This window comes from Colobus angolensis, unplaced genomic scaffold (genome assembly GCF_000951035.1).
Source record: "Colobus angolensis palliatus isolate OR3802 unplaced genomic scaffold, Cang.pa_1.0 Scaffold75, whole genome shotgun sequence".
Lineage (NCBI taxonomy): Eukaryota > Metazoa > Chordata > Mammalia > Primates > Cercopithecidae > Colobus > Colobus angolensis.
The window spans coordinates 11,957,684-11,964,638 of record NW_012121265.1 but is presented as its reverse complement, the minus strand read 5'-3'; the positions used below and the strand labels follow the sequence as shown (position 1 = coordinate 11,964,638).

At 41.0% G+C, this 6,955-nt stretch overlaps 2 protein-coding genes across 2 annotated transcripts; both read right to left on the bottom strand.

The window, feature by feature from the left end:
* Positions 1 to 844: 844 nt before the first annotated feature.
* LOC105501816 (T-complex protein 1 subunit zeta-like) lies at positions 845 to 5,429 on the bottom strand. The gene is made up of 4 exons (XM_011927915.1): positions 4,777 to 5,429; positions 1,770 to 1,869; positions 1,325 to 1,484; positions 845 to 1,231 (listed from the first exon to the last, which is right to left on the bottom strand). Exons 2-4 carry the CDS (start codon positions 1,832 to 1,834, stop codon positions 977 to 979), a joined length of 480 nt encoding a protein of 159 aa, XP_011783305.1. The 5' UTR covers positions 1,835 to 1,869; positions 4,777 to 5,429; the 3' UTR covers positions 845 to 976.
* Positions 2,891 to 5,482, bottom strand: LOC105501817 (T-complex protein 1 subunit zeta-like). Its single transcript, XM_011927916.1, is given in 3 exon segments — positions 2,891 to 4,074; positions 4,076 to 4,441; positions 4,443 to 5,482. Coding segments are annotated over 3 exon segments (1,596 nt in total). The 5' UTR covers positions 5,403 to 5,482; the 3' UTR covers positions 2,891 to 3,804.
* Between the last annotated feature and the right edge of the window lie 1,473 nt (positions 5,483 to 6,955).

The following is a 6,955-nucleotide window of genomic DNA, read 5'->3' as shown; positions in this document are numbered from 1 at the left end:
ATTTAGCCAGGGATGGTAGCACACATGTCTGTGGTCCATTTGCTCAGGAGCCTGAAGAGGGAGGATCACTTGAACCCAGGAAGATGAGGCTAGAGTGAACTGTTATCACACCACTGCACTCCAGCCCGGGCAGGAGTGAGACCTCATCTCACACAAACAAAAATAATTTATGAGCTAAAAGGTTCTATTACCTTGAAGAAGAAAATACACTTACCAATGTATACTCATACACAAGTCCTGCATGTCCCAAGCAGTCAGGACTTAGGTCGTCAAAAGAATTCAGGGCTACCCCACCACAAGCAAGAGTCAGCCTGAAATAGCATTTTAAGGGAGATGGATAAGCAATGTTACTAGTGAATTTCAAAGACAAGACCAGTAATTTTTAGGAAGGAATTTTCCAGAATTACACACAAAATTACATTTCAAAATGTACTTTAATCTAAGCCTTTCCATTTGCCATCAACCAGCTGAAAACTAGTATTTTCTCTTAACCCTCCATTTAAACTACTCTCCCCAAGTCAGCAAATGAAATCTAAAGGTGGACAAGAGCTCTTTATTAGCCAGGCATGGTAGCTCACACCTGTAATCCCAACACTTCGGGAGGTTGAGGTGGGTGGATCACTTGAGGCCAGGAGTTTGAGAACAGCCTAGCTAACACGGCAAAATCCCATCTCTACTAAAAAAACACAAAACAATTCAGTGGGCATGGTGGCAGACACCTGTAATCCCAGCTACTCGGGAGGCGGAGAATCCTATGAACCCAGGAAGTGGAAGCTGCAATGAACCACTGCACAACAGGGCAAGACTGTTTCAAAAAATAACAATAAAATAAAAAAAAAATTTTAAAAAGCTTCTTATTGTGGTGAGCTCTTTGGGAAAAAGTATACTGAATCAGAGACAAAAAGTAAAATAATGTTTACAAGGGGCAAGGGGGAGGGAGAAATGGGGAGTAACTATTTAATGGGTATACACAGTTTCAGTTTGTGATTATGAAAAAAGTCCTAGAGATGGACAGTGCTGACGGGGTGCACAATGTGAATATAGTTAATGACAATTCATTGTACAGTTGAAAAACCCTAAAATAACTTGTAAGGAAAAATAATCCCAATTCACTTGCAAAATGAGTAAAAGTCAAATTACTCAGATACCTCTCCATATTTCTCCTTTTAGCTCTGCGCAGAGCAACTATGCCTTCTTTTGAAAGAGCATCTAAGGAAAAGGGGTCAATTCCCTATAACAAAAATAAAAATTAATTTCAACATCTTTCACCTTAAAAGCAAAAAGGATGATACATACTATTTATACATTGGGTTTTCATTCTCACCTTTTGATTAATAACAACAAATCCTTTATCTGAATCACCACAGACTTTCCTTTTCAGTTCTATTATTTTTTTAACTTTATCTTCAATGAATTTTCTTTCAGCTTTTACGAGTTTTTCTCTCTCTTCTGCACTTTTGTAAAAAAAGCCAGAACTCACTTCTCTATTAAGGAAAAAAAGGTTACAGAAAGCAGGGAAACATTAAGAAAGTAACTTCTTTTTTTTTTTTGAAAGTAGCTTCTGACACTGGTTTAGTTCTAAGATTTAACAGTTCACTGAGCTCCAATCCTGTCCCTTATACATCTTCAGAGACTATTTCCTGTAACTCCCCCAAACCAATTTGAGCATTATTGTCCTTTGTTTCCAGTGGGAAACAAAGTTTCACAAAAAATAACTCCCCTAAAATACGAAGTTCCTCGATTTCACTGTTAAGGGGCTATAAACTTACGTTTTTTCATACTCTAATGATACGTTACAAGTGAGGACATATGCATCCTCCACCCTTTTCTTCATATCAGGATGCCGTGCTCCGTGGTCCAAAACAAGCCCTCTGATTAAGCTGTTCAAATACACACAAAATTACGGTTATTGATTTTCACATGGGTGTATAGTATGTTAAACACTGAACTAAGAAGGTATTGATATTTCATGCAGTCACATTTCTTTTTTTTTTTTTTTTTTTGAGATGGAGTCTCGCTCTGTCGCCCAGGCTGGAGGGTAGTGGTGTCGTCTCGGCTCACTGCAAGCTCCACCTCCTGGGTTCACACCATTCTCCTGCCTCAGCCTCCTGAGTAGCTGGGACTACAGGTGCCCACCACCATGCCCAGCTAATATTTTTTGTATTTTTAGTAGACACGGGGTTTCACCATATTGCCCAGGCTGCTCTTGAACTCCTGACCTCGTGATCCGCCCGCCTCGGCCTTCCAAAGTGCTGGGATTACAGGCTTGAGCCACCGCGCCCGGCCTCTCTTCCCCTTTTTTAGGTTTGAACGATTCCAGCGCACGAAGTTGAAAGTACAAGGCAGTGAGACGCCACGGGCGCCAACAGCGACCTCCCCAGCCGACTGCTGCAGCCGCATCCCGAAGGCGGGCAGAGGGGCCTCGGGCTCTCTCTCGCCAGGGCGTAGCGCCCCATCTCCTTCCCAGCGCCCCCGGGATGGACAGCCGGTTCACTGACCTAGCTTGAGCCATGCGCCGACCAGGAGCAACAGCAGGGACAGCAGGGGTAACCCACCCATGCCGGAATCAGGACTGGTGCGCTGCGCCGTGCACACGCACGGCCCACTGCGCATGCGCCCTCATGCGCCGCAGCGGCAGTGGCGCCCTACACACATGCGCAGGCTGCTCCACCATCCGCCCCGCACCCTACAGTTCAGCAGGGGGAACTTACAGAGCCAGGCGGAGGACTCACCACACCACCTTCAGGGCAGCCCAGCGAATTAAGGAAAACCACGTTTAAGGGTCCCTTCCGTTCCAGAGGCCCTCTCACTACTTTTTTGAACTTTTGGACAGTTTACATTCCCCTTAAGATTGCTTTTGTGCGTCATACCATTGCAAGACCAGAAAGGTGGTTTCAACTTAACATTTATTGCACAACTAACTCACTTCAGGCCACTGCTGACCCCCCAAAACACAGCTTAGTAACACACAACTTCACCTTCAAGGGCTGCTGAGATAGACCAACTATATAATCTCGTGGAACGCAGTAATGTGGGTGAGAAAAATATGACATTAGAGGCTTTGGGATATTTTGCATAAGCAAAAGTTCAGAAGCTTGAAAACACAGTCGGCCTACAAATCTCAAATTTCACCCAATAACCGTAGCCCTCAGTCACCATGCCTTGCATCATCTTTTTACCTCTGCCTGTTTTTTTGCCCCTTTACACTTGCAGCTCTCTCAACTCCCTCGCCTCTAGCTTACTCCTCTTCCCATTTCCTACAACTTAACTTTGTGGAGGGGGGGGAACATTTTAGCAAAGCCATTTCAAAAGCATTCAAAGTCCAACTGACCCAATGCATTTACTCAGAAATTTACACTAACAAGGATGCTTTCAAAATTTTAAATTACTTGTTTATATTAGCATAAAAATTTTAAAACCAAATGCTTAACAATAGGGTACTGTTGGATAATTTAACATACGTCTACATAAAATTAAGCCATTAAAATTTGCTTTTCAAGGAATATTTAATAACAAGTAACATATGCTTATCTAACATGGAATTTTATGTCACTGCTGCTAAAGCAAAACATCCTGTTTACTGGGTAAAAGAGCTGCTTTATGTGTATACGCTTCAGTGCAATTTTTAAAAATACTGTAATTTCAGAACTTCCAAATTTCAACAGATGCCAGCGTTCTCTCCTTTTGTCATATGGGAAAATTCCTTTGGAAATCATTTGAAGCCTGGACAAAAATTCCACAGCTGTATTCTCTCAGGATCACTTTGCAGAGTCTTCAAGACTCAGATACAGAGGAAGCTTCAACTTAACCTTTCAGAGAAGACATTCCAGCTCGCATGATCTCATCAACCAAGAGAATGTTGGTGGCAATCACAGTGCAGGAGTGAAGAAGCTGTTTCTTTACACAATAGTTATCCCATACACCTACTTCTGCTGCTACCATTGGCTCACCTGTGTTCAGGTCCACACCCACAAGCTGACCTGATTCTGAATGTTCTGCTTGAATTTTAACTAATGTTTCCTGAAGGTCAAAACCAGAGTTCTGAGCAAGAACCTTGGGAATAATGAGCAATGCAATCAGCAAATGCTTGGACTCCAAGCTGTGCCCTGCCCTTTACACTGGGCTTATATTTAATCAGGGCTTCTGCCATTGCCACTTCCACGGCACCAGCACCTGGAACCACACAGCCATCATCAATAGCATTTTTGACAGCCCTCAAGCCATCCCTCACTGCATCTTTGATCTGAGTGAGTGTGTGCTTATTTGGTCCTTTGATCAATAATGTGACAGAACGAGGGTTGTTACATTTCTCAATAAAGGTGAACTTCTCTTCTCCCAATGTATACTCATACACAAGTCCTGCATGTCCCAAGCAGTCAGGACTTAGGTCGTCAAAAGAATTCAGGGCTACCCCACCACAAGCAAGAGTCAGCCTCTCCATAATTTCTCCTTTTAGCTCTGCGCAGAGCAACTACGCCTTCTTTTGAAAGAGCATCTAAGGAAAAGGGGTCAATTCCCTTTTGATTAATAACAACAAATCCTTTATCTGAATCACCACAGACTTTCCTTTTCAGTTCTATTATTTTTTTAACTTTATCTTCAATGAATTTTCTTTCAGCTTTTACGAGTTTTTCTCTCTCTTCTGCACTTTTGTAAAAAAAGCCAGAACTCACTTCTGTTTTTTCATACTCTAATGATACGTTACAAGTGAGGACATATGCATCCTCCACCCTTTTCTCCATATCAGGATGCCGTGCTCCGTGGTCCAAAACAAGCCCTCTGATTAAGCTTGTATCAGTTTCAGATTTATGTTTCATCTCCATGATCTCAATCATGAAGAGATCAATAGGTTCATCTTGTTTTTTAATGGCCAAAATGGAGTCCACTACAGCCTCTGTTAAGACATCTGCAAGTTCAGCATGAACTTTAGTACGAAGAGATGTTCTGGCCACATCTATAAGTGTTTCCCTGTCCATCTCTCTGCTTACTTTGACTTCTTCCAAAAACTGAAGGGCCTTTTCTTTTGCAGCTTCAAATCCTTCAGTGATTATTCTGGGATGAAGGCCTTCAGAAATGTAGAGATCCGCCTGTTTCAGTAGTTCTCCAATGATTAGGACATTGGAAGTTGTACCATCACCAGTTATATCATCCTGGGCTGTTGCTACCTTTGCTGTTAAAGAAGCTGTTGGATGTTGAATTTGCATTTCGTGAAGCAGTACATTGCCGTCTTTAGTAAGTTTGATGTCTCCAGCGCCAGAAACGAGCATCTTCATGGTGCCCTTGGGCCCCAGGTTGGTCCTTAGCACGTCCTGTAGACCCCGCGCCGCGCTGATGTTGACCGCCAGGGCCGCCTGCGCTCGGGCCACCTCGGCCTTGGGGTTCAAGGTTTTCACCGCCGCCATCGCTGCTCCAGCGGAGGAAAAGGAAACGATGCTGAGAGCCCACAGCCGGCGCGGCGTGGCTAGGAGGAACTATCCGGGTCTTCTCTCTATTCAACTTTGTACTGTGGGTTCTATACAGATAAATTAGGTAGCATATGTAAATAAGTAGCATCAGATCAGGAAACAACAACTATCTCAATTTGCAGATAATATCATCTTGTATATAGAAAATCCTAAGGAATACACTAAAAATTATTAGAGCTAGTAAACAAGTTCAGTAAGGTTAGAGGATTACAAGGTCAATATAAAGAAATCAATTGTTTTTCTATACACTTGCAATGAATAATCCAAAATTGAAATTAAGAAAGCAACTACATTTATAATAACGTGAAAAAGAATAAAGAGTAATACATATAACATAAAAAGCAAAAAATTATACTCTAAATCTACAAACACTGATAAAAATTAAGGTACATGAAAACTAAGTACATGAAAGACATTTCATGTTTATTGACCAGGAGACTTGATATTTTTAGGATGTAAATACTTTACAAGTTGATTTAAAAATTCAATGCAATCTCTTTCAGAATCCCAGCTGTCTTTTTAGTAGACATTTATACACTAATTTCAAAATCTCTAAGCAAATTCAAGGGTCCTAGAAGACGTAAACCAAACCTAAGAATAATAGGTGGTCCCAAAGGAGAAAAGAAATCTAAAAGTTTGGAAAATATATTTGAGGGAATAATCGAAGAAAACTTCCCTGACCTTGCTAGATAGCTATATAGAGCTATCCAAATACAAGAAGCTTAAAGAACACCTGGGAAATTCATTGCACAAAGTTTATCACCTAGGCACATAGTCATCAGGTTATCTAAAATCAAAATGACGGAAAGAATCTTAAGGACGGTGAGGCAAAAGCATCAGGTAACCTATAAAGGAAAACCTTTCAGAGTGACAGCAGATTTCTCACCTGAAACTCTACAGACTAAATGGGATTGGTGTCCCATTTTTAGCCTCCTTAAACAAAACAATTATCAGCCAAGAATTCCGTGTCCAGTGAAGCTGCATAAATGAAGGAAAGATACAATCTTTTTCAGGCAAACAAATGCTGAGAGAATTCACCACTACCAACCCAGCACTACAAGAACTGCTACAAGGAGCTCTAAATCTTGAAAGAAATCCTTGAAATACACCAAAATTAAATCTCCTTAAAGCATAAATCTCACAGGACCTATAAAACAACATAATGAAAAAAAAAAGGTATTTAGGCAACATATAGTATGATGAAAAAAGATATTCCATGCAAATGAACACCAAAAACAAGAAAGAGTAGCTTCATCAGACAAAACAAACTTTAAAACAGCAATTAAAAAAAAAAAAAACAAAAAATCAGGGACAGTATATAATGATAAAAGGACTAGTCCAATGGGAAAATATGACAATTCTAAATATATATGCACCTAACAATGAAGCTCCCCAATTTATAAAACAATTACTACTAGACCTAAGAAATGAGATAGACAGCAACACAATAATAGTGGGGAACTTCAATACTCCACTGACAGCACTAGACA

Coding starts and splice junctions, on each gene's coding strand:
- LOC105501816 (XM_011927915.1), bottom strand. CDS start 1,834: ATGAAGAAAAGGGTGGAGGATGCATATGTCCTCACTTGTAACGTATCA. Junction 1,485..1,769: donor TCATTAGAGTATGAAAAAAC/GTAAGTTTATAG, acceptor TTTCCTTAATAG/AGAAGTGAGTTCTGGCTTTT. Junction 1,232..1,324: donor TTGTTGTTATTAATCAAAAG/GTGAGAATGAAA, acceptor TTTTTGTTATAG/GGAATTGACCCCTTTTCCTT.